Genomic DNA, 24,737 nt, shown 5'->3' with positions numbered 1-24,737 from the left:
AGGTAATTTTTTTTTTTGTCCAAAAAAAATCACAAACTTATGTATTTTAAGCTGGTATCATGGCAGAAGCTCAAATGCATAAGTTTGTACCATGGTACAAGCTAGATATGCAAAAGTCTGTGTTATTTAAGGGTTTGATCTGTTATTGAATTTGAATTACTTAATTCCGGAAAAAAAATAGAGACTTATGAATTTAGAGTTTTGATCATGGTATAGACTTATGCATTTTAAGCTCATACCATGGCAGGAGTTTAAAATGCATAAGTTATTGCCTTGGTGTGAGCTTAATATACATAAATCTATCTTATTTAGGGGTTTGATTTATTGTTGAATTTGAAAAAAATATCCCGGGAAAAAAATTTAAAGACATAAATTTGGAGATTCGACTATGGTATAAACTAATGCAGTTTAAGCTCATACCATGACGTAGACTTATAAAATAAGAGTCTAACATTATAAGGGTAGTTGTGTAAAATAATAGGGTAGTTATAGTATATTGAGACATCACATCATTTATGGAAGAGAGACACGAGCCAGACATAACACAATTTTTCCTTCGTCAAAGATGCCAGGCACACAGGCCTACATGGCCAGACACGTGCCTTCTGCTCGACATATCATGCCGTAGACTTATAAATTAAGGGTCTAACATTATACGAATAGTTGTGTAAAATAATAGGTAGTTTTGAGTACATTTGAGCAGCTTTTAGCGCTTCATTTAAACATCAAACCTTTTATGGGAGAGAGGCACGAGTCCGACACAACACAACGTCTCCCTCGTCAGAGACGTGAGGCACACGTGCCTTCCGCTCGACCTACCAAATGCCCATCTCGGAGGGCAGAAAAAGGAAAAAAGAAAATAGAGAGAGTAGTTGGGCCCTATATACTTCGTATGAAAGACGAAAAAATGCCAAGTCAGCCATCCGTCGGCATGCGTATACATTTTCTCTCTCTACAACTGAAGAAGGCTCACCGCTCCGGTGACGATGACTCCCGATTCTCCTTCCATCGTCCGTCTCAACATCGGTATTCTCTTTCTCTCTCTCAATTGCAAATTCTCAAACTCAAGATTCCGTATTTTACAAGCAAGGAATTCCGATTATCAACTGTACTGAATTACTCAGTTCAATTTCTCACAATATTTGATGATTTTTTGAGCATTTTGACCAAAATGCAACTTAATTGGGAGCCGAATTTACAGTTTTTTTTTTGGTACTTATGTTTCAATTGTTTGTAATTTATGCTATAATCTGAAGTGTGACCTGTTGATAATCATTGATTACTTGTTGTTGTTGATGTATTTCAATTGTAGGAGGGAAGAAATTCTGTACAACACTTGATACATTGACGCAACGCGAGCCTGATTCGATGCTCGCGGCGATGTTTAGTGGTCGCCACACTGTTTGTCAAGATCCTGGCAAGGTTGCCCCTGCCCTCCTTTCTATACATTTTAGCTGTTTACTGTTTATGTTATTATATGGATAAATCATAAATGTGGTACGAGCACTCATATTATTGAATAATGTTGTGAATCTTGTGATTTTATTAGTAGTTTCAGTTCATTGAGAGTGTAGATTAGTCGATAGAGGGTGAAATATTTGGAGTCAGTGATTTATTTGTGGAGTTTTAGGAAGTTATATGACAAATATGCTAGGGTATGCGTTGATAGTTAGGGTATGTGTTGATTGTTGAAAAGTGGGTTGGGATGAGCAATTCCGAGTTCCTAATCTAGTGTTAGAAACAAAATCGGCTTATAACTAGGACTGGTAGGGAATCAAGGGGGGAGAAATAGAACCATGGGGGGAGGGTTTGGGGAGATTAGGAAAAAAAAGTGTTTAGTTGTTGGGTGTTAAGAGTGATGAAGAATTCCCAATAAGGAACTTTAAGTTTCTCGGGGTTAGTGGGATTGGATTAATATTAAGATCCAATTAGTAATTAGTTCAAGTGACTAGAAGTACGCTAATATGTGCTTGGGATATCTCAAAATCATAATGATTAGGAAGAACCTGTTTACAAAGACGTATAATATACAAACAAGAACAACCTTCGCGAATGTGTGGTTGTGCAATGCCACCACATGATGGGTTGGAAATCAAAAGCAGTACCCCACGAACCGAAAAAGTGAATTATAATTTATAACATGATAATACATAATACAAGTTTGGTCTAATTTAGCAAATTAGGTAGCAAATTGCATACCCATACCCCGTCTCATACTAGTGAATCAAGCAACAGTGATCAGAAGTATCAATTAAACAGGCAAATGTGCGAGACCTATTCGCATCAATTATGTTTAATAGACTAAAAGGGGGCTTATACTGCCCAAGCAGCAGCTCAGGAAGCTCTGGCTGTAAGCACTGGGGTGCATTTTGCCTATCAGATTGAGGGCGCAGTAACATCCCGTTTGAGTGGAGCTGGCATATCTGTTTCGGGTTGCTCGAGTTCACTTTTCCTTTTGTTCTTATGGCTCGCTTGATAGATGGTAATAGATAATAATAACAAGTTTAAGTGTAACTTTGCAAAGAGAGTTTCAAACTGATGTGATACTAGGCTATATTAGATGTTAATTGCTACGGAAACTGTGATGTTAATCTACCGTTTTATCTGCATATAGTAACGCTCACATTCTCAGAATAGTAACACCACTATGCAATGACAAACAGATCGGGAGACATAGGATCCCTTTGTCACAATCTACTCCACTGAAAACTGTGGTTTTATCCCCCACTGTGTCAATGCATAGGGTTTCACAGTAGTATTAGAAGTCTATGCGGTTCTATGGGTTTCACAGTAGTACTAGAATTCGATTCTATGAACTGCTCAGAAAAACCATCCCATCATGTATAGTATAGGTTTACTGAAGCCCAATCTTTATCATACACTTATGTAAGAAATATATCTTGAGTAACGTTAAGCAAGCTCATGGATTAGAACAATGTATAAGTCTTGCTGGGTTGTACATTAGCATAATGGGCTAAACTTTTTCAGTGATAAGTTTCTCTATGGGCCTTACACAACAGGGCATGACTTTTGAGGAACTATTAGCTTTTAAAAGGACTATATCGTCATCATTCATCATAGATGATGGATCATTATTAAATTGTTGTATTTTGTTCAAAATTTCTTTGCATAGAAGTCTATAGGATGAGGTTTATTTCTTTGGGTTGCTAGCTTCGAGGGGATTCCATACCCAATGCTAAAAGACACATAAAATCTGCACCTATTCCCATCCTGAGTAGGAAGAGAGAAAATCTAGACAGCTCAGTGACTGCTTTATTTTTCATCGTCATTCTCAATCTTCAGGCACATATATATTTGCTTCTTTATAAGTAACAACTTAACAATATAGCATTTCTTCAGGGTTATATCTTTGTAGATAGAGACGGTGAACATTTTCGGCATATTTTGAATTGGCTACGGGATGGTGTGATTCCAAATTTAAAGGACTCCGACTATGCTGAACTAATACGGGAGGCCGAATACTATCAACTACTTGTAAACAATACTTTTCCACCTTCACATATTTCGGATTAAGTTTTTTACCATATAATTGTTCTATCGTTCTATATGCTTGTTGCCAATTTTGCACTATCATTACAAATGTCTTTTCAGCCAGTTATTGCATCCACAACAGTGGGAAGGATGATGATTGGTGACAAGAAGTAAATGCAGTGCATAAAGTGCCTTTATTCTAGACTCATATAGTTGCGCCTCCCCCTCCCCTCCCCCCCACCCTATCTGTTGACATGTTGTATGTTAAAGGAATAAATAACATTATACATGTTGAGTGGAGTGTTCACCAATGTCCTCAGTTGAAATTTTATGTTGCATAAAGACGTGCACTCTTGATGTGTGTAGATGATTATATGGGGCCAGAAGCATTGTGTCTGATTTGAATTGACTTCATTAGAAGATGTCTTACTGGACTGTTAAAGTGAATAATAAAGTACCTGAAAATTTTAGTACTTGTAGCAGAAGAGTGAGTATCAAAGTATAGTGTGGTGTTTGTAATTAAGCAGTATGTGAGAGAATGTTCAGTTAGTCTCTGTGTAGTTCTCCCTTTCTCTCTCCCGCTCTTAATCTTTGTCAGCGACCCATACTCAATTGCCTAGTTCTTGTCTTATGGTCAACAGACTCCTTTTATTTTACGTCTATACGGAATATCATGAATGAGATTATTTGCATTTACTTTTTCGTTGAGAACTTTGACAGTGATTTCTTTATTAGCGCTTCTCTAAAGCAAAAAAAACGAGAAAATGCAGAATGGAATTAGGAAGGAAGACAAATCGCCTTTTGAGTTTTAAGTAAGAATAGGAAAAGATTAGATGTATATAAATAGTCATGTGAAGATATTTGATTTCTGTCACAAGAAGTTAAAACATTTCCATTTTGAGTAATCCGCAAAAAATAATCAAACTTAAACTTTCATAAGTGTCCTACGTATATATAAATATTATTGGTTCAGTTATTCGTGGCTAAATTCCACTGTATTAGTATATTGAATAAATTGTACATCAATGACAGACAGTATTGTTAGTTGAGGCTCCCTTACGTTTTCCCCCTTTGCTTCCAAGTTCCGACTATTTGAAGAGGGGGAAGGAAATAGAGAATCTAAAACTTTAGGGTGAATGGTGAACCATGTCAACCTAAAATCAATGGGCTCTATTGACAATCTTGTTTTGCACTGTTTCTTAATGGTATTATCAACTAATATTGGGCAAGCAAAGGTATGATGATTGATCAAGTAATGAAATGAATTTTCCATAGTTGCTCATGCCTATTTCTTTCTTGATTCTTAAGTAACCTTTGGTTTTATTATTATGGAAGCTGAGACAGTAAAACTTAGCATGCTGTGTTTAGCTTATCATGGCATAAATTTATGCATGAACTTAAAATGTTCAGTTACAATTTTCATTAATTGAGAATGTTGATATTGTTTTCAGGGGCTGATAGAGGGAATAAATACAGCTTCAAGTAAGAGGAAAGAAGAGGATGAGACTTCTGAGCTAACTCGACGAGATATTATCAAGTGCATACAGTCGGAGAGAGTTAAATTTCGAGGGGTGAATCTTTCTGGGCTTGATCTCTCTAAATTGGTAATTTAGCGCTCTAGCTGCTTTTCAATTGTAATCTATGTAAAAACTTCTCTTATTTTTCCTTCTGAGCATATTGGTTCAGGACATTTGACAAAATAGAATTTCACCATGTGCCATATCAGCATTAAGTTCTGATATTAACTCTGCCCCACCTTTTTTCTTTCTTCACTAGTTCTAGGTCTAGTGTGGCTGCTGTCAGCCAAAGGTGGCTTCCCATTATGTAAAATCTTTGCCTATTTTAGCACTAGGACCGGATAAAAGTTTGACACTCTTCTGCCCTCCTTATAGTCAGGCTAGTCAGCAGCTCTGTGTTACTTGTTTCAGTCAACTGGGGCTGAAATCAGCCAGTTTCCAGTCATCACAAGAAATAGGTTTTTTACAGGAAAATAGTGTCTTTATTTTTCTGATCGCCTGTTGTATTTCTATTTGGATATAAGGTGAATTGGTCGAACAAGGAAATCAAGATCTCCCGCTCTTCCTTCTAAAGAGCATCATAGGTCATGAACCCTTTTCCATGAACCCTTTTCATTCCTTTCTTCCTTCTAAAGAGCATCATAGGTCATAGCTTATCCCAAAAAACAATAATAGATCTATATATTCTGGAACACACAACAGCACGGGCACCCACCTCATCTACTCGATGACCCAAATCCCCATCCACTCGGTTGTCCTGCCACTTCGGGTGCTTCAGCATAAATCTGTGACTCTGAAGAATATGAAAGATCTAAAAGACGATGTCATTCCATATATGGAACAGGACGAAAAGGTAATGGCAGTAAAAGATGATGCAAGAACAATGATGAAGGCAGGCAGGCAGTGGAAGACTGAAGTGAAGTCGAGAATCATTGATGTTTTCCTCCACATGCAAGAATCTAATTGTTATGAACTTCTAAATTGATTTCTTTATACATGCAAGAATCTATTCACAATTGAGTACTTACCTCCTTTTTTTTGTTTTTTCTGTTCAATTGAAGAAAACATTCGTCCCAAATTGATTGTTTATTGTGGGATGGTAGAAGGGAAGAGTTATAAAGTCTATTTCTAAATACGGGTGAAGTGAATAATAGCTACGAGCCTCAATTTGGGTGTAAGGATACACGAACTAGGGCTGCAAATTGTACAGCTATGTGCTTGAGAATGATCTGATATATGGGATTAACGAGCGTGAAACGAGCTTCAAGCTAGAACCAAGCTCAAACTTCTGATCTTGAGCTCTACCCGAGCTTAGAAAATAAAACTCGTCGAGCTTTCCTATGCTCGGGCTCGCTTGAAGGTTTAGCATCCCTAATCAGAACTAGTAACATGACAAGGAAGGTGGCAGTAGTGCTGAGATGGGGAAATTGTGGTGCCATGATGAGGAATGAAGCAGTGGTGATAAGGTGAAGGAAGTGACAATGGTAGGATATAAAAGAGGAAGAGAGAGAAAGTGAGGCTAGGAGTTCTATTAATCAGTTGAACCAAACTGTTGTGATTTGTGAAGGAAAATTTGTACCCTGGCTCCCCCCTAGGGGTGGACACGAGCCGAACTGAGCCGAACTCTAATATGGCTCGGCTTGGTTTGGTTAAATTTTCCCGAGTTCGAACTCGAGCTCGAACTTACCGCGAGCTTAAAAATCCTTATCGAGCAATGCTTGATAAGAATTCTTCGAGTTCGAACGGAGTTTCGAGCTTTGACTCGATAAACTGATAAATCATATTTTATCAACAGGTACAATAATATATTAATAATTTTCTTAATCTAACATTATATAGTACTCCGTATTTTTCTTGGACAAGTTATGTAAAATGTTATCCCCTATTTGTCATGCAATTGATAGTTTAGACAATGGTATTAAACGATATATAAAAATCTCATAAATACACATTACTATTCTTAAAGTAACGAACTCGCGAGCTTTCGAGCCGAACACCATTGAGTTTGAGTTTGGTTTGTTTAGTCATCGACCCATAAATTCAAGTTCAAGCTTGGTTCATTTACAAACGAATTGAGCTCCAGCCGAACTTTTATCGAACCGATTCCGAGCTGTTCACGAACAGTTCTGTTCGTGTCCACCCTAGTCCCCCCTAACCAAGTAACCAAACACATTAAGGAGCTGGGGGGTTTGGGTTATTTTCCTAATCCTTCCTGTTCTCTATACCTCTGCGTTTCTTTTTGTCTAACCAGACAACCCTAAATTCAGATTGCATGATCTAGAACATAGGTAGAGTTGTGCTTGGAGGTTTTTCTTAAAAATAATACCGTGATTTTTGGGAAGGTGTTTTTTTCTGTGACAAACTTCTGGCTATTTGTAGAACTATTCTGTTCAGGGTTGATTTTCATTTATATAATTGTATATTTCTGTATATGTGTACCGTTGTATGTATGTTTGTGTGCTTATATCTGATATCCTCTAATTCTATTGTGTTCAGGACCTTTCATATGTGGACTTTAGCCATGCTTCTCTTAAAGATGTATTTTTCTCCCGTGCAAACCTTCAATGCGCAAAATTTCGGGTATGTAAATCCAAGTGTATTAAGGTTTACTTGTTGCAGTTCATATCAATACATGCACGCAAAGTGTTTCAGTAATGGATGATTTCTTCTACACTTTATGCAGGATGTGGATGCTGAAGGTTCTATCTTTCACAATGCTACTTTGCGTGAGTAAGTAACTCGAAGAAAACTTTAATGAAGTTCCTTAATAATTATCCATGATTGAATTATCAAATTTTTTTCTTTGCCACTGCTATATTGGTTTCTCATTTCTCCCTTAGGTGGTTTATTTTTTGGGGGTTCTGATGGGTTTGTCTTACCTGTTGAAGATGTGAATTTACTGGGGCAAATCTTCGCGGAGCGTTACTGGCGGGTGCCAACCTGCAGAGTGCAAACCTGCAAGGCAATCCTTCTTATCAATCTGATTATTGTCTTGAATTTGTTTTCCCATTATCTGTTACTATAAAGTAGTATAAAAAACCTCTTGTGCTTGTTTCAGACTCCAAAGCACATTGTGCACAATCTATTCTTGCTACTGAACTTATGTGATTTTCTATATTGCAAGGGAATTATTTTATTCTATTATGTTCCGCCGTCTCTATCATCTTCTCTATGTTGCTAATCAACAAATCCTCCTCTCAAAAATACTTCCTTAATGCAAGACCCATCCACCTAAATTGCATCAACAGCTCTATAGCTGCTGTTATCAACATTTTTATAAGCTTAAATCATACTTCGTATTTGTTTTATATGACCCTGCTGTTTGTTTTCATTATAAACTTTCTCCAGTTCTTGAGCTTGTTTGATGAGAATCTGAGGCCATATTTTCATTCAGCACTCAAACAGGACATTGTATTCTGCTATTCTGAGGGGTCTAATTAGTCCCATGTTTAGTTAATTTTCCCAAGGCCGTCCTATCAAATTTCAAAAACAAAAATAAGTTTAGGATGTCAATAGAATCATTTAAACTGATCGGCTGTTTGCATCCAGCCGTAATCCTAATCTTCCACATGTCCTCCTATGGATAAATCACACATATGAAACAATGGATCAATTATTTCAACATTAGCTCTATAGAAGGCACACACCTATAACTATAGTTGATCTCCCCTGACCATTTTTTTTCACACTTCTAGAGAGGCGGACTGGATTTTATAAGGTTTTCTGCTACAAATTATATGCAAAAAATGAAAAACAAAATAAAATTGGAGATAGATCGAGAGAAATCGCTGATGGTTCCCTTGAGTTTTAATATCCAAATATGTTTGCTCTGTTTTCCACCACTCATAGAATTGTTCATGATTTGAAAAGTGGTGCTATGTTTGAGCAAGTTTTTGACTAATTTATGGTAGGCCTTAGATTTTAGGTGGTCCTTTTAGTTATGTTGATCTGTTTTTTGGAGATTTTGACGTAATATTTATGCAACAGATTATAGTATGCTACTAAACTAGTTGTGAAGCCATTCCTTCAATATCATTTCACACATAGCTGAACCTGACCCCTTTCTCTAATTTTTCCTCCACGATGCATTAAAGCCTTGAAAACCCTAAAACAAACTTAATACCTATGTGCAGCACACTTACCCAATTCAAGGGTGATATGTTGCATAGCAATAATGAAAAGTGATGGTGGTCTAGTTAGCAAATTGCTTGAGTGTTCATGCCTTTGTCTAACATTCATTTTTGGGTTGAAGGTCCTTTACCTTTAATATGTAGAATCTTTAAAATTCTCGTTTGCCTCTCTTTTTTCTTCGTTGTCTCAATAATTTTCTTCTTAGGCGAGAAGGAGAGAAAGCATCATTTCAGATATGTGTCCGAGCTACTCCCTCCGTCCCTAAAAGATAGCCCCATAGCCAATATTTATTTTATTAAGAATTGGGTATACTCAAAAGCAAATGGGTAGGTAGATTTGTCTTTTAGTTAGATTAAATAATAGTGTGTGAGAAGAGATATGTGGGGACCACAAACCAAATAAGGTATGGGGCAAACAATTAGGGACATCTATTTATGGTAAAATGGGGCAATCTTTTAAGGACGGAGGGAGTAGTAGTTTAGGGAATGAAACAGGTTTTTTACCCATTGAAGCATTAAAAATAATTTGGAAATCTGTATTAAGGAAGTTTGAAAACCATCAAGGCTTTAGGTGAAAAATAAGGAAAGCAGAGTTTGCCAATGGGTGGGAGTAGGAGAGAGAAAAAGGAAAAGCGAGCTGCAGAACTTTCCTTATAAACTCATTTTAATGAATCAAATACTTTGGGATAAGTTCCCTTGAAAACTTAGGTTTTGTCCCTCTTTTAATTTTTAGAATATAATAGAACTAGTAATACATAAGTAATTGTTTTTTCATGTAATATTTTACTGTTAATTTTGCCCACGAGTACCTAGAAAATAATCAGAAGGTGTGTATGTGTAAATTACAATTCCTTGAATGCCTTTTTCTCCCCCTTGTTAATTGGATTATATTGGCTGGTAAAGGCCGAAGAAATTTGTCTTTAATCTGGTTGTTCCATCAAACTGCTACACTTAATTAAATTTACTACGATGAGAGGATTATGTAGCTTATTTGTGAGCTTGCTTATCCTTCTCCAATCTTGAACCTTATAAAGCATGCTAAACTTTCTTAAACTTGTTCTATTACCTTGAATATATTTTTGAATATGCCTTTTGAATTCACAAAACCTTTCATTACTTGCAGATGCTTGTTTAATTGATTGTAGTTTCTGTGGAGCAGATCTGCGTTCCGCTCACTTGCAGGTTTGCATCTTGTCACTACCCGTTGATATCTTTCTTATATGATGTTCTGGTTGCCTGTAATAAGGCAATTAATAACATCACACTAGCTTTTGCAATAATTAGTTAATGTACTTCTGATCTGTTCTTTCAGTATTTCTGCTTGACAATAGCTGGTGATGAATTTCGCAGTTAATGAAATGCATCTTGTAGCAGGTGAACATAGGGTCCTCTATAGTTTTTTTGGCAGAAGGGTCCTCTGTAGTAGTTGTTTCATTTTCACACTCTTCATATCCATCATTCTAAATAGGGTCATCTTGGAAAAACCTATCATGAACCAAAACCATAATAGAAGTTGGACAACATTTTCTGGACATCTTAAAACATCCATGTGACTACATGTACAATTTATAAGTTACCATATTGGAATGGAAGTCTTCTAATGTTTTTGACAAAGGTTGATATGAAACTTTGAGGCTAAAGGGAGGCACAAAATTGTGGCCGGTATGCTTTTTTGCGCTTGTATGGGTCCTCTTACTGCTCTATGTTGAAAGAACTGATTGAATTTTTCGTGGTTATGTTCTATTTAGCTTCCTTGTGCAATCCGGTGGTGTACTAACTTCTCTTAGGCATATGCTCTTGTGGCTTTGCTTGATCTTGGTGGCTTGGTCCTCCTTTTGTATTAAAATTCCTTTCTTATTCCATAAAACAAAGCTTATGACGTGATATCCCATGATCTACTGCTAAAAGCCATTTTGCGTTTCTTATCATCTTTCTTTCCAGTAGCTCTACATCAGGAGATCACTGGCTCATGCACTCAATCATTTTTTGTTAAGCACTTGAGCATTTCCCACATGAATCCTTTACCCTCCTCTCTACAAGATCGTAGAATCACTTTAGTGAAGATCACACTATCCAGGGTGTAAAAGAGTATGGAAATGAATTTTGGAAGTCTGAATGGGAACTATTTATCCTCATAAAACACGCAATACTAAGCTTGACTTCTCTCTTTGTGTCATATGGTTTACATGGTGTTGACAATTTACAGTGTTCAAGGTCTAAAGTTGATCATTTCAGCATAAAATCCGTGTTTAGAGATTTCCCATCATTGGATACTTACTTTTGGATCAGCATGATTTACTTACATTGATATTTTCTTTGACAGATTATAGACTTGGTTCTCATTAGAACTTCAAGTATCACTATAAATTTTAACAAATTAGGGTTCAAATTTGCTAACCTAGGCCTCAAATATCGAAGTACGCCAAATAATATAGGAACCCATTAAGTGGGAAACTGATGTCCAAGAACTTGGTGGAGTAGATCATGTGGAGGTTTGTTTTGGAATCTATACTGGGTAAATCAAGAGTAAGCTCAGTTTTTGGGAAGCTTTACCTTTCGTAGGGTTTCCTACCTAAGTTTTTGGACAAGTTTCGGGTTGGTATTATACACCATGCTAGGCTAGCTTAACAACTACCAGCTCCTAGACAGCCCTTTTCTAACTTCAGCTCACTTTTCTTCAAATCGAGCCATAGTTGAAGTTTCACATTGCATGATTGAAATTCTATCATACTTTGCCCGGAAATGAAACCGACTCACATTTTGTAATTGCTTAATTTAATTGCATGTCAACAATTGATAATTCTCTTATTTGAGTTTGATGATTTAAGAATTAAGATGCGAGTTTTAATGTTTATTTTGTTGCCTTTACTTGCCAGAGTGCAGATCTTACTAATGCCAACTTAGAGGGAGCCAATTTGGAAGGGGCCAACCTAAAGGTAAATCGGCTTTTAGTAGATAAATCAGCTGCTCGGCAGTGTGTGTAACACATTTTGAGACGTGTAGCAATAAAGGATGACAAAGAAGGGATAATTAATGTCTTAATGACTTGCAATGTTTATCAGGGGGCAAAGTTGACCAATGCTAATTTAAAAGGAGCAAATCTTCAGCGAGCTTATTTACGACATGTCAATCTTCGGGAAACAGTAAGTTCAACCAACTATTTCTTTTACACATATCTGCCCCGAGGCTCGCAACTAGTTTTTGTTATATATTTTTTTACGGAAAAGTATGTCCGGTGCGAAGGCATACTTAATTTTTGGATACCAATAAATATAGCTTAACCGGTACTATTATCTTGTGCATACCAAAAAGAAAGTGTGCATACCAATATTTTGTGCATTGGCAGAAGCCGCAGAATGGCAGCTAATGAGTTGTCTATAATCTTGTAAAATTAGAATTACAGTAGGCAGCTATCAAATTTTCCTTTCATTTGGAGTCAAGAATATACTGTATGACATAAACTTGTACAATTAGAATTTTTTCAGTTTCATTTCATGTGTGGTTTCACTTTGACTCTCCTAACCTCTAGTAGATTTCTTTCTTAAATCAACAGTATTAAACTCCAGTAAGCAAAACATGTTTCATTTGTAGAAGTTAATAATTTGGTATTTGCATTACAGTATCTTTTCATATTTAAAAACCAAGGGTTATGTAAGTATGTTATATCACTAATCACCTATTGCATGTTCGTCACGTATCTTGTGATTTGAAAAGTTGTTAGAGCTACTCCTTTTCTGGTCTGCAAAATTAGCCAAAGTTGCTCTTTCTGTCAATACAGTTGTCTACTAGTCCTGCTTAACTTGCAATTTTTTCTTTTAAGTACAGTATGTCTGTCAGGAACTCAGGATTGAATACTCCATATCTATTTTTGGAATGATATGAATTATTTAGGACTCTTGACATGGTTTGAATTTCTATTTTTGGAATGATATGAATTGTTTAGGACTCTTGACATGGTCTTTCTATATTGATACAACAATTCAAGTTCAGAATCATGTAATATGACATGGTGTTCCACATTTGATACGAAAACTCATAATATTTGTTTTTTTGTTTTGTTTCTGGCATCAGGATTTGGAAGGTGCAAGGCTTGATGGTGCAAACTTGCTTGGAGCAATCCGATGACACAAGCATTCTGCACATACTGTGCACTTTTCTATTTAATAGTTCCAAGTCAAGTTCAATATGTATATTGAAAATGTTCAATTTCTGTTGATTGTGCTCAAATCCCCATTGTCCATATGATTGCTGATGGACCTTGGACTGATAGATCTTTTTCATTTGTATAGTTAAGGAATCTCTCTATGCTCAATGTCGATTAAGTTTTATCCTAAATTTACTCCCCACCGTAAAGTATAGTTGAGAAACCATATAGCAGCGCTGCAGCGCGATATGGTCAACAATCAAGTCTTTGGTGTTTGCCCCTTGGCCGCCGAGGTTGGCTTGTTCCTGCTTATGTTAGCTAAGTTGTAAGTTTGTAACCAAATTTGCATTGAAAGTTCTAGTTAAAATCTCACTATGATAACATCAACAACAATAATACATTAATTTCTCTTCTCATTCTTCCTCTCTTATTCTAGGGTTTATTTTCTTAGTCATTGTAGGCTGAAAATCGTCTAAATTCTTTAGAAATTAGATTATTTTCAACCCTTTCTTTTCTTTCAATTCAGATATTGTCTCTTATATTCAATAAATCTTTACCATACGGGTAGAGTCCGTTGAGTTTTAGTATGTTGGTGTGTCATCCTCCTTATGGTAAAGTTTTATGTATAATCGCAACATAATATTTCGAGTACATTTAGATGAATCAAGTTGTTCATCTTTACAACTACAACAAATCGTTAAACCCTTTCTTTGACAAAGTTGCATGTTCCAGCGTTATATATAAGAGATATTCTACAGTGCAAGGCTTATTAAACGGCTATAGCTTTGAGTCTTTGATAAAAGAGGTCTTTATTTGATTCAACTTATTAATCCATTACTTTCCCCTTCCAAAAAAACAACAATTGTGCCTTCTATTAGATAACGTTTTTTTATTGTTCTTCTGAAATCTGCCTGTGGAGGGACTTCTTTTTTTTTCATTCGTGCTCAATGTCACTTCATATTCCGTATTTGGTTGATGCACATACAATTGAAAAACATAAAACATCACTCAACCCTCACCCAAATTTTTTACCCGGCAACCCTATTTGCCCTACCGGATTTTTCTGGAAAAACCCCATAATTTGAATGACTATAGTAAACAAATGTTAATTCAAATACAACTTTACTTTGAACAAAAAAAAATGGAAGATTTGAACAGACTTTATATTAGACCATCAAACCCAGTAAGAATTCTGTAAATCAAAATCTGGTGTAATTAGCAAAATATCACAGGCACACAAGCTCATCCTTCCTAGCTGATTTCGAAATTCAACATCAACATCTTTTTAAATTCGTACTCTTGCCAACTAAGAAGTTCCCGTCCTGAAAACCAAGCCATAAACAGGACGAGAGGCAGCCGTGTGCCATTTGGATCAACTCGAACACCAATCAAACCGATAGCGGGGTCCACAATAAAGCCGTTCATACGATGGTTGGTTACTTTACCTTCTTTGTAAGGTCAGATGTTCTGTACTTGGCATCATCCTTAATGAAGCTCCACCACAAATAGGTGAGGGGAATGGTGGTGGCATGCCAAAGGGCATGTGCATCAACAAATCCTTCATAAGGTGGGAAATCGTAAATCTCTAAAAGCATCGCGAATCCCCCTGCTATAACAACAAACCACAACTTCCACCGTGAAGGATGATGAGTTACACCAGCCCAGATTGCCCATATCAGAAGCTGAGCGACAGCCATGACCACGCAGACTTGCATGTTCCACCCTGTTTCCAATACGACATGAGTTAAAAAATAAATTTTTTTAAAAAAAAGAAATTTTAACAAATGTGGGAGCCTGGCACGAGCACGAAGCCGTGGCCCGGGCTTGGCCACATTTTTTTGGAAAAAGCGCGACGAGGCACGGCACGGCACGATTCGACCCGGCACGACAAAGCACGCTAAATTTTGCAAAATAAGGGGGCCTGGGCCATATTTTGAACTTTTCGGCCCGGCCTGGCAAAACACAGAGTGGGCCCGGTCCATTTAGACCCACGGCCTGTGGACTCAGTCCGAAGCCCGACCCGGCCTGGCCCACGACCATCTTTAGGTAAAGCTGTGCAAAGATACCCATAAGCAGGATATGCATAAGATGATACTTCGTACGGAGTATAATTTAGCGGACAGCATAAGATGATATAGTTGATGATGCAGAGTGCACCCTTGTTAAGTTGTGTTGTCGAGTACACCTTGGACATAGTTGGCTGTTGTAGCCAAGTTTGCCTATTTTTTTTGCTTTTCATATTGGGTGAAGCTTACCAAGCCATTTATAAATTCTACTTGCGATATAAAGGTTCAACTTGAAATTTTAGTACAGCATCCATTAACTGTGTATTGCATGCAATTTTGGAGGAGGACCATGCCCACCACAGTTATCTTAATCTATAAAATAGAATAACATATTGAGTCTGAATGTCTTACCATAATCCATTTTATAGTTGTTAAGGAACAGTATGTGAGTGGCTATAAAGGCCAGAAGCGGGGCAGCCACCATGACTCTCGCAGCCTCATCTCTAACATGGAAACTTCTCATTATTGAAACAATGAGTGAATACCCAAGTATTGCCACTGCAGATGAGTAATCAAGCTTCTCTGTAATATCAATGTCTCTGCAATAAACCACATTGATCATTAATATCTTCGAAAATAGTAGGGAAAAGCTTTCATTTTAGAGGCTACAATCGTATTGACGTATTGTTACAATAATGCACCAGGGATTCAATGTCTCTCTTTCTCCAACGGTGTTTTCTATTCACATGATTTCCACTTATTTTTATCTGAACTTAATTGAACTTATCAGAACTTATTTTATTTATAAATTATAATTGGTCAACCCTTATTTTTCCTGACTTATTTGAACTTAACTTAACGGATCTGAACTTATTTATCCTGAAATAAGTGGAAGTAAGGTGAACATAACAAAGCCTAAATTGCATCAAAGAAGAGCATTCCCCCAAAAAAAACCCTTTCTAGGTTCTCTAATAGTAAAGCAACGTATCTTGACCTAGACAAGTTGATTAATTACACAACGCATCTCCAATGCATCTTCACAAACTTAGAGAAGTAAATATACGCAAAGGACAGTGGTGGAAGCAGGAAATGCAATTGACCTCAAGTTTAAAATAGTGGCTACAGCTGAAAGCTAGTTATGGGAGGAGAAGAAACTTCGGCTCATTGAGGTTTCAAATAAAAACACACTTCCTCCGTTCTTATTTACATGAACAATTGATTTTGTCAACATATTAAGGAGAGTTAAAAGAGAAAGTTAAAGGACAAAAATACCCCTTAACAACAACAACCAACCAATCATCACTTTCACCAAATTACTAGAAACGTTTGGGTAAATATGAAAATTCACCATACAAAACTTTCCCATAATAGAATTGTGTCAAATAAAAAGGAACTTCCCTAAAAGGAAATTGCGTCATGTAAATAAGAACGGAGGAAATACTTGGTTACTTTTTTAGGATAAGGCTATAAACATCTTGACTTCCCATGACCCTGCTTGAGTAGAAGTTATATTAGATGGTGGTGGACTTGTGGTAGCGGTTGTCATACGTGCTGCTACTGTACTACCGATATTCATGCATGCCTAATCTTTGACTTTGAACCAATTATTCTTCCCCTGTTGGCCTTTCTATCTATAGACTCCCAAGAAAGGGGAATAAAGGAAGCAATTTCAATACAGGAAAAATAACGGGAATTTAGGTGATCACAGAAGAAAGTGAAAGTTACTTGAGTAATTGCTCCTCTTTCTTCTCATTCTCCTAAACCTTTCGAGAAAAATAATCCAGGGCTGCAACTATGATTATTTCATAATTTTAGTGAGCGAGGGAAGGAAATTTGAACAAAGCAGGAAGAAGCGAAATCAATGAAATTCTGAGGCCAGAAATCTGGAAAAGGTGTCATAATGTTTCCTGATACTACGTGACTACGTTGAAGAAAATTTATGTTACTTGAGTAAAGTCATGTGCTTTCCTTGTGGCTTATTGTTAGTTGAAGAATAGTTAACATTTCCTCGAGGGCGTCATGTAAAATCAAAAAATGAAAATTCACAGCGTATAAGCGTATTTCATCTTGAGAGCATTTTTTGATTAATATAAGTTCTTATCACGTTATACAAATAAAGATAGTCTTGATAAATAGCAGCTAAAGACCAATAGGAAACACAACAGAAGTTCCATTACAAGATCCCTATCCCCTAGTCCCCACAACCTTTGCTAGTTTAGTCATGCATTATGCACCGTGTGGGATGAATGAGAATATGTACACATGAATGGCATACACGAAGTTCATAGTATTCATTCATACTTTCTTTTCTAGAACACTAGACTCAAATAGGAGAGGCAAATTAAAGATTGTATCTACTTCCGAATACGAAAAGGACAGAAGTTTATCATTTAGGCAACACCATATCCGGTTCATATTTTTGTACAACTACTGACCTATAAGGCAATAAGGACTTCTGCAGCATCTCTCTTAGTCTCTTTATAATCTCGCTCATATGAAAAGGATAGCCAGTTTGCCACTCAAGGACCAAGCCCAGACTGGGTATTGTCATGAATTGATGATAATCATGAGATATTTTGAGCGACGATGTAAAGTAATAGCCCCCTGTAATAGTGGCTCATGAAAACAACATGAGTTCTAACTCAAAGGAGGAAAATTGGAGTTCTCGGTAATTTCGTTTTCGGGGTACCAGATGTAAAGTTATTAATTTAATCATTTCAAAGTGCTCAAACTTATCATGCATAAATAGCAGGCACCACCTAGTCAGGGTATTCTCTAGCTGAAAACATAAGAAAAAGTAACTTCTACTTGAATATGACCAAGAATACATGGCTTTTGTTTCCTACTTTTCTTCTTGTTTATAGTGTCTACAACAGATACTGGTATTTCAATGAAGAACGTCAAATTATAGCTTGAATTAATATACAAGAAAAAACTTACCGACTGTGAAAAACAGCACTCCAGAGCCAAGAATTAAGCGATAGGAATCCATAGATATGCCACAAATTGGTGTATTCATAATAAGTTCCGTTTGGCTTTAGGGGAAGCTTATATTGTAGAAGGCTGTAGAAGGACAACCAACCCCAGAAATGCATTAAGAGGTTGAGAACAGATAAAGCCACGGAAACAGGTTCCTGCAAAAATAAACTGCTGCAAATGGATAAAGCCGAAAAACCATATACAAATGAGAAAATTCAAGTGCATGTTTCATGTAAGTATTATTGATTTTTCTCATACTTAAAAATATGACAGACCTGAAGTCCCAAAACGCGTTTGAAAGGCCATTTTCCATGATATTTAACAGGACCGAGACCAAGTGATTCTCTTTCTTTTTCTCTGCCAGTCATGCAATAGTAGCGGCAATCGCTGAGGCAATCTGATTGTTTCCATTTCAAGTAAAGGGATTCTTGCGCGTACCATGGACTGTTGACTGAACCTCCATTTGAAGAAGAATTGCAATGTGGAAAGCACTTCTCACCAATACATCCAGTGCTTATGCACGGGTTCACACAAGACCTACAAACAAGCCCAAAATAGAAGGTGGATGAAGGAAAATCATGGAATATGCAACATTGCAGATAAATTAATAAAGCCTACAAAAGCAAAAACCAAAATGGTTGACTAAAGACTTGATTCTAGACTATTGTCAGTCATTGTTATTTGTCACTGATTGTCCAATTGTGTTCTAGAGACATGAGAGTGTATTAGTTTTTCCAACAGCAAAGCAATCTTTTATCTTCATTCAATGAGCATTCATCACTATCAAAGTGAGGGTAAGTCCCGAGAAATAATAGCTGTTGTATTTTTTTTTTTTAAATACCCGAAACTCGTAGCCGTGTTCGAGTAATATAGCCTATATCAATGACACTATTGAGGAGACCTCTTGATGGGGCGTAAACCGCATTGTTAAGTGCTCCACACACATAGTTCTCAACTTCACACACCATATCAGACACCTACATGGCTACATGTGATAAGTGCCTCTTCAGGTGATACCCCTTGTGCATCACATGTATTAGAATCCATCCTTCCTTTACTTGTATTTTGCTTATCTTTTGCTTTCTAAGACTTTTCTAATAGTTTTCTAATAGTTTCTAGGCTTCAGATATAATTATTATGTTTCCGTCAATCTAGCGTTCGCCGGAGTTTAAAGCTAATTCAAAATAAACCTCTTATGAGGGGTATGGACCAATACCTCTCATCAAAAGTTGTCTTTGCTTATTTACTATCGTTGCTATAAGCCTTTATAGATATTGTGTTGTCACTCGTTCTTAAGCTTTTCAAGACTTTCCAAAACCGTTACATTCTCGTCGTCGGTCCCGCTTGTGCCTGTTGTGCACACCAAGCGCCCTGATCGACCCTCGACCCTCGACCCTCGCTCTTGTCAGGCAAGAGTGCCCATTCTGATTCAAGCACCCGCTCGTGCCCCTAAAAAGCCTTGAGATACACTTTCTGCCCAAAGCTTGCGCCCTTGCCGCCCCATAGGCAAGAGCGTGCCGCACGATCCGATGTCAAAACACTCGAACCGTGATAGCATGCATCTCCACATGCACCACTTGTCCACTTATAATACCAATCACTCTCAACCTCCCTTGTGGCCCCAAAGGCCGTAGCGTGAGGATTTGGAAGTCCTAACCAACTTCTATAAGAGATCACTTCACTCAACCGCCCTAAGCAATAGTCACAATAACTGCTATCTCCCTAAAACCATCCAATCTGAGAGCATCACCATCTGTGTCTCCTGACACACTCAATCAAGAACCACAGTCCCCCTCACCAACAACTAGAACCACAACACCCATCCTTAATAGAACTAAATTCAACTCCAACCATCTCCTTTCTTAACAAACAACAAAGCCCTCTTATACATCCACAAAAACCCTAGTCTAAACATCACCCAATTGAATTAGTTTTGTTCTTATCCCGCACCATAACTCTGTCAAACTACTCCTTCTCCACAATTCTAAAAACCCTAGCAAAAGAGGAAGCAAAAACCTCAACACCCACTAGTAGCAATACCACCAATCAAATTTTCGCATCACCCATTTTCTTAATCCTAATCAACCATCATTATTAGTCAGAACAACACATTATTCTAAGGATTGATCTAGAGCTACAAAGAGCACATTAGAAGAATGTCATCAAAGGAAAGAAGTGAAGGAACTTGATAATCAATTTCTAGTTTTCGAGTTTAGACTGCGAAAACAAGCAATGCCAACATGGGAGGTTCAAAGATCCATCTCATAATCCATCCTTACTTAGCAAAGTTCCAATATTTATACCTAGTTCGAAGATTTTCAACATAAATTCCAAAAAATTGAGCAATTGGCTAACAACATTAACACCCATTACAGTAAGAGAATCAAAAACATCATACAATCAATTTACGAGCGCAATTACAGGTTTTCAATTGCAAAATTAAGATGAAATTGTTCCAAAAGAAGTGTAGATTATTAACAGGAAAAATTAAGATTATGGAGTACCTGTAAAGTGGATCAGCATCACCAGCACTAGCATAAGATACCCGAATACAGCATGAAATCAACAAAAAGAAGAGAATTGACCAACGATTCAACATCTGTTTCAGATTTTAATGAAGATCGGGAATTAGACAATGCAATAATTAAATTTTCAGTGGCAATCTACAGGATGGGACTACAAGACTCTCGAGATTAACTTTCGAATTTTACAGGATTCTCTCTTTAATTCTTTATGAGAAGAGAGAATGGTGAGATAATCAATATAGCCTTACAAATTACGGAGTAAGTACTAAATCGTCCTTGTTAAAAAAAAAAACAAAAAAAAAACTAGTTTTTGGGTTCGGGCTATGCCTCGGTTACTTCATTAACAACATTCACATTTACTTATGTATTATTATTATTTGTTATGCAAAAAAAATATAAAACATGTAATGATTTATTGATAAAAAATTTATTATTTAAAACTCAAAATCAGGGGTTCAAACCTTACGCAAATTTAACATAGTTTGCAGAGACTTAACAGGTGTCAATAGGGGTGTTCATCGGACCAACTCGGACCGTACCTAAAACCGAAATTTTGATAATTCAAGACCCGAGCACCGCATCGATTAGGCTTGGACTGGACCCCAAATCAGACCATACCCGGACCATACCCAGGCCGGAAAAGGTCCAAAACCTGGACCAGACCAGTTTGGACCTATTTCTATATATTTTTGAAGCTAAAATAAACTATATCACAGTATACTAATATCTACAACATATAAACGATAGAATTAAATTTTTAAATAGTTTATATTATATTTTATTAAAGAAAAATCGGTCCGGTCCAAAATTCGAATCGAAAATCGAAAATTGATATTTCTTGACCCGTAGACCGGACCGATTGCCTCCGATCCGGTCTGAGTCGCTCCGATCCTATCCATTTTTTCGGTCTGGGCCAAGTTTACATACCCCTAGGTGTCAATTATATATAAAGTTTGAACCCGTTCTATACTTCTATATAAGGAATATCATAGTATCATACGAAGTAGAATTTTACACGGAGTAATACTTATAGTCTTATACAAAAGTGTATTTGTGATTTTATACCGTACAAGTGTATAACATTGTGTTTGATGCACTTAAAAAAAACACTTACTCCCTCCGTCCCGGAATACTTGACCTGTTTTCCTTATCGGGTCGTCCCTTAATACTTGACCTGTTTCTAAAAATGGAAATATTCTAACAATATTATATTATTTCTCACTTCACCCCTATTAACCCACCTACTCCCTACTCCATACAAAAAATAATTAAAAATTCAACCCTTACTCTCCCCCAACCCCACCTCTTAACCCACCTCCCACTAACTACATTAAAATAATATCCCACTATCAACTACTACCTATTAAATTAAATAAGTCAATTCAAGTCCCTTAAACTCTGTGCCGGTCAAACCGGGTCGAGTATTCCGGGACGGAGGGAGTATATTTTTATCCTTTTCATTTCTACTCCGTATCAAATAGAAAGATTAGTAACACTAACGTGTAAAACCTCCTCAAACATCACGATTTTGGAAAATATCAGTATTGTACTTTAACTTGGGAAAATAGGACGAAACGAATTTAGAGTCAACACGAACATAACTCATCTTGTTCCTGGCTGGAACATTGTGCTCCAACCTCATTTTACACTTTAACATACACTTTTCTTGTTTTTTTATTGTGTTATATTATTGTAAATTTATAATGTTACTCCATTTATCATTTCTTTTAGTAGAGCTTTTATGTAAGTCGTTGCAAAAGAAAGGAAATTAACGCAGTATGTGCATGAAAAACTTTTCACATTGCAATCAAAAAAATAAATTAGTGGCAAATTTGCACACAAACATCCTGATTTTGAGAGTTTGTCGAACTTGATAGACATTGCACACAATCAACATCCTGGTTTTGTGAGTTTGTCGAAGTTGGTGATATTGCACACTAATAGAGGATACTAAGGGTATACTCGTAATTGTACTACTGTACGATATTATTATATATATGAGTCACAGACACCCGTATTAGGGTAAGCCGTATCATTAAAAAAAAATATATATATATATATATATATATATATATATATATATATATATATATATATATATATATATATATATATATATATATATATATATATATATATATATATAGGATACCCTTAGTGATACAGCTTACCCTAATACGGGTGCCTGGGACTCATATATATAATAATATCGTACAGAATTACAATTATAAGTATACCCTTAATATCCTCTATTACACACAATTAAGATCCCAATTTTGAGAGTTTAAAAACTCGAAAATGATTGGCTTTTTTTTAGTTTGCCTATTATGACTAAATACAAGTATGAAAAGTGATCAAACCCAACTCTCCCAACAATTAAATCTTAATTGAAGATGATGTTAGTTTATGAAGTTGGTCATATACTGGTAACACAAATTCTTATTTACAAGAGTTGTACAATAAATATTGTACACCAGAATAAAAGTTAACTCAAAATGCTTAAAAGTTAAGCTTATATATGTAAAGTTATCTATTTTTTGTAGTGATAAATTTTTTCATTTTAATAAAACTTATTTCTTCAAAATCTCTAATAATATATAAAATTAATCATTGAACTCTTTAAAATGTTTATCTATCAACTTTTTTTTACTAATATAAAAGTTAATCAAAACTTAGTTAAAGTTACAAAAATTGGATAAAAGTTATCTTGGTGTACAATAAATTTATTGTACACCTTGTGCGCGCAAGACCTTTTGTACTAGTAATTGAATGTAGAAGTAACACACTAACACGTAAACAAGTCGGAGAAACTGGGCTCTGTGAACAAAATGGGCTAATTATTTTTGGGTCATGTGCTACTTTATATGGGCCATCTCATTGAGATTTGAGAGGGTTGCATGTAGGGGTGTCAAATCGGATCAACGGATCGGGTTTGGGTCGGACTCATCGGATTCGGGTTGAAACGGATCGGATTGAAAGGAATTAATTTGGCTAACGGGTCGGATCGGATCGGATTGAAAACTTAACGGATCGGATCGGGTCGGATTTTTTATTCACGGATCCATATCGGATCGGGTTGTAAACGGGTCGGATTATAGTCGGTTTGGGTCGGGTCGGATCGGATTGGAATATGACGGATTGTTAACGGGTTTAGTCGGACTATAACGGGTTCGGGTTCATATCGATCGGATTCATATCGGATCGGATTCATATCGGATCGGATTCATATCGGATCGGATTCATATCGGATCCGATTCATTTCGGATCAGATTCATATCGGTTCGGATTCATTTCGGATCGGATTCATATCGGATCGGACTCATATCGGATTAATCGGTAACAGACTAAAACGGGTCGGATTGAAACAAATTTAGCCTGGTTACATTGGATTCAGTTTTATATTGGTTCGGGTAATTATCGGATCGGGTTATTTGGTAGCGGGTTGAAAATTGGGTCAGTTCGGTTCCAAATTATATTATTATAATATCGATGGCTTAATTAGGGGAAGAAAACGATAACTAACTTTTAAAAGTAATAAGAATTTAAGATTAGTAATATTAATAATATAAGTTATTTAGTATATTGTATAACCTTGTTTAATACTACCTCCATTCCTGAAAGTTCTTTACGTCTTAGAATATGTGTCAAAGTATGAAAACTTTGACCGTAGATTCTCCTATTATGATTTATATACATCAAAATGTTATCATGTAAGATGTTGTTATATTGGTCTCGATATATGTTTTTAGAATATCAAGTTTTTTTAATTTTTTCATATACGAAACTGGGTATCTTATGGATTGTTGATGATAACCATCTGTACGACTATAACCATACAATAAACTTTGTAAGACTATAACTACATAATTATATAAATATATGGTTATCAAACGATAATTACAAAGTAAATAACTGTATAAGCTATAGCTATATACTTTTTTATA

At 36.3% G+C, this 24,737-nt stretch overlaps 2 protein-coding genes across 4 annotated transcripts; one reads left to right on the top strand and one right to left on the bottom strand.

Annotated features, from left to right (window-relative positions):
- Positions 1 to 868: 868 nt before the first annotated feature.
- LOC110778841 (FH protein interacting protein FIP2) lies at positions 869 to 13,699 on the top strand. Of its 3 annotated transcripts, none has more exons than XR_008928518.1 (11): positions 869 to 1,026; positions 1,313 to 1,422; positions 3,361 to 3,495; positions 4,944 to 5,096; positions 7,506 to 7,589; positions 7,693 to 7,739; positions 7,898 to 7,971; positions 10,263 to 10,321; positions 10,452 to 10,513; positions 12,016 to 12,075; positions 12,202 to 12,279. XR_008928518.1 is itself a non-coding variant. In XM_021983405.2 (11 exons), the coding sequence occupies exons 1-11, from the start codon at positions 987 to 989 to the stop codon at positions 13,262 to 13,264; spliced, it is 897 nt and encodes a 298-aa protein (XP_021839097.1). In that variant the 5' UTR covers positions 869 to 986; the 3' UTR covers positions 13,265 to 13,699. The 3 variants fall into 3 exon arrangements, 2 of the variants coding, with proteins under 2 accessions (XP_021839097.1, XP_021839144.1); XM_021983405.2 differs by lacking the exon at positions 10,452 to 10,513 and adding an exon at positions 13,211 to 13,699 and having other exon boundaries at positions 12,202 to 12,282; XM_021983452.2 differs by lacking the exons at positions 3,361 to 3,495; positions 10,452 to 10,513 and adding an exon at positions 13,211 to 13,699 and having other exon boundaries at positions 12,202 to 12,282.
- Positions 13,700 to 14,425: 726 nt separating this feature from the next.
- On the bottom strand, positions 14,426 to 21,041 carry LOC110779028 (uncharacterized). Its single transcript, XM_021983588.2, has 5 exons — positions 20,773 to 21,041; positions 18,544 to 18,805; positions 18,230 to 18,423; positions 15,701 to 15,888; positions 14,426 to 15,006 (listed from the first exon to the last, which is right to left on the bottom strand). The coding sequence occupies exons 1-5, from the start codon at positions 20,865 to 20,867 to the stop codon at positions 14,720 to 14,722; spliced, it is 1,026 nt and encodes a 341-aa protein (XP_021839280.1). The 5' UTR covers positions 20,868 to 21,041; the 3' UTR covers positions 14,426 to 14,719.
- Positions 21,042 to 24,737: the final 3,696 nt, after the last annotated feature.

This window comes from Spinacia oleracea, chromosome 2, assembly GCF_020520425.1.
Source record: "Spinacia oleracea cultivar Varoflay chromosome 2, BTI_SOV_V1, whole genome shotgun sequence".
Classification (NCBI taxonomy): Eukaryota; Viridiplantae; Streptophyta; class Magnoliopsida; order Caryophyllales; family Amaranthaceae; genus Spinacia; species Spinacia oleracea.
The sequence above is the reverse complement of the archived record's forward strand: the minus strand, read 5'-3'. Positions and strand labels throughout refer to the sequence as shown.

What these genes read in the sequence shown, in the direction of transcription:
- LOC110779028 (XM_021983588.2), bottom strand. Translation starts at nt 20,867, where the DNA reads ATGTTGAATCGTTGGTCAATTCTCTTCTTTTTGTTGATTTCATGCTGT. An exon ending in GATGCTGATCCACTTTACAG is followed by an intron (nt 18,806 to 20,772) that starts GTACTCCATAAT and finishes GCTTGTTTGTAG; the next exon opens with GTCTTGTGTGAACCCGTGCA. An exon ending in CAACTATAAAATGGATTATG is followed by an intron (nt 15,007 to 15,700) that starts GTAAGACATTCA and finishes TATTGGAAACAG; the next exon opens with GGTGGAACATGCAAGTCTGC.
- LOC110778841 (XM_021983405.2), top strand. Translation starts at nt 987, where the DNA reads ATGACTCCCGATTCTCCTTCCATCGTCCGTCTCAACATCG. An exon ending in TTCAATGCGCAAAATTTCGG is followed by an intron (nt 7,590 to 7,692) that starts GTATGTAAATCC and finishes CACTTTATGCAG; the next exon opens with GATGTGGATGCTGAAGGTTC. An exon ending in ATGTCAATCTTCGGGAAACA is followed by an intron (nt 12,283 to 13,210) that starts GTAAGTTCAACC and finishes TTCTGGCATCAG; the next exon opens with GATTTGGAAGGTGCAAGGCT.